A 2,210-nucleotide genomic window follows, 5' to 3' on the forward strand; every position below is an offset into this window, starting at 1 on the left:
TAAAAAAATTACAATTACAAATATTTGAAGGTCTCAATTGAAATCATTCTAAAAACATTTGTGATACTTAACAAACTCAACTTAGTTAATTAAAACTTAGAGAGCCAAAAAGCATAGTTAAATCTATAAAATATAATAATTTATGTAAAAATTGATTCTTGAGTGAATTTCACATAAAGTAAAATTTGCTTATAAATAAATTTTAATATAACTTTTTATTACAAATTATTTATTAATGCTATTATTATTATTATTATTATTAATGTTAACCATGTCATAGAGGAAATCGAACCCATTAATGTATATAAAAACTAATTTAAAATTTTAGAAAGTTCATTTAATTTTTCATATTACACTTACATGCTCATGGCAGCAGAAACACCTGATATCTCTCTCTCTCTCTCTCTCTCTCTCTCTCTCTCTCTCTCTCTCTCTATATATATATATATATATATATATATATATATATATATATATATATATATATATCGAAAGTGATCCCAAGTAGTTTATTATTACAGTAGGAGATATATAGATGATGCATCCATGCAGTGATCAATTCCTGCGTTTCTCAATGAGCTTCTTCAGCTCCTCCTTTTTGGCTCCCACCACCTTTTCAACTTGTTTCCCTTTCTTTATTAGTATAAATGTTGGCATTGTTTGCACCTGGAAAGCCTGTGCAACCTCCTGTTTCCATTTATATACGTACATTTCTATCAATATATCATAACATGTTTCTGTTAAACAAGATAATATCAACGAGATGAAGGTATATATACCATTAACTCATCCACATCAATCTTAATGAACTCCACGTCTGTGTATTTTGCAGCAAATTCTTTTATTATAGGCTCCATGTGTTTGCAAGGTCCACACCACGTAGCAGTGAAGTCGATGACCAACTTTAACAAGTTAAAAACACATTAATCAATTTCTCTCATGAATTGAAGCCATAATTTGATGATTAAGAATATGAAAGTTACCAGCTTGTTAGTTTCTTTGGAGGCATGAAAGTGTGCCTTCCATTTAGCAGTGGAATGGAAGGTGAGGATGAGCGATGATGAGTGTGATGATTTTTCCACAGACTCATCAAAACTCGAAAAGTTGGCTCCCATGATGCTGTTAATGCAGCTTTGTGGGATCAAAAAGCAAAATTGATTTGAGATTTGTAAAATTATGAGTGAAGTTTTTGTGTGGTATATTTGTTAGAACTTAGGTCGTTAACATTAACCTTATATAGAGCAACCAAGTATAGTGTATTAGTGGTGGGGAAATATTATTAATTATCATTTTCTAAGCGAACCACTCACCACACAAAATAAAGAATCACATTCTTTCAATTAATTCTAGAGCTATTAAAGGATGCCTAGTACCTCCACCCATTTTATACCATGGTTATGTATACAGTTAAAAGTAAAACATATCTTCATTAAAAATACTTTTTAATACATTTTTATTTTTAATTCTTTAATCATTACAATATTGCAATTTAACTTTAGAACATCTCTATATGATTTCTTTGTTTCATCTTCTGATACATAATTATCTATTAGAAATAAAATTGATAAACTTAGAAATATTTAAGAACACATTTAATAAGGATTTGCTTCGTTTAAAGTGAAGTATTTAATTCAGAAACTAAAATAAAAGTTAGAACCATTAATTAAAAAAATCAACTCTATTTTTTTTTAAATAACTATACACCATTTATTATTATTATTACTATTATATACATCCATTTATTTGTAACTTCAAATATTGGCTTCATAATTATTGATTATAATTCCCCATTTTAGTCTTTAAATTGAGTGTGAACTTCAAACAAATAAAATGAATTTGATTAATAAAAAGTAATAAGATAATATATGAGTTAAATGTTTTATTTTCTCTCAGAAGTGAAAGTTTGGTTCTACTTTTACACCTCTCATTTTCAAGGTGGTGTAAAAAAATTGTGAAAAATCAATATATTAGAATTTTAGTAGCAGGTTTTTTTTCTTTTTTCTTTTTATCCTATTCCTTTCAGATGAAAGCATGATGTTCACCACAAGGTTTAAAAATTAAAGCAATGTGGCCGCAGAAATTAAATAAAAAAATATGCTCTCGAGTGAGTGGTGTTACCGTAAAGAAAAAATAACAATAAGTACAAAAAAAAGTCAAATCTATTTATATTCCCTTTTTATTTACATAAGTTGAAGTGATTTATAATAATA

At 27.4% G+C, this 2,210-nt stretch overlaps 1 protein-coding gene across 1 annotated transcript; it reads right to left on the minus strand.

Moving 5' to 3' along the window:
- Nucleotides 1-436: 436 nt before the first annotated feature.
- On the minus strand, nucleotides 437-1,222 carry LOC137809609 (thioredoxin H2-like). The gene is made up of 3 exons (XM_068610721.1): nucleotides 984-1,222; nucleotides 780-902; nucleotides 437-687 (listed from the first exon to the last, which is right to left on the minus strand). The coding sequence occupies exons 1-3, from the start codon at nucleotides 1,113-1,115 to the stop codon at nucleotides 556-558; spliced, it is 387 nt and encodes a 128-aa protein (XP_068466822.1). The 5' UTR covers nucleotides 1,116-1,222; the 3' UTR covers nucleotides 437-555.
- Nucleotides 1,223-2,210: the final 988 nt, after the last annotated feature.

Source organism: Phaseolus vulgaris, chromosome 2 (assembly GCF_000499845.2).
Source record: "Phaseolus vulgaris cultivar G19833 chromosome 2, P. vulgaris v2.0, whole genome shotgun sequence".
NCBI lineage: Eukaryota > Viridiplantae > Streptophyta > Magnoliopsida > Fabales > Fabaceae > Phaseolus > Phaseolus vulgaris.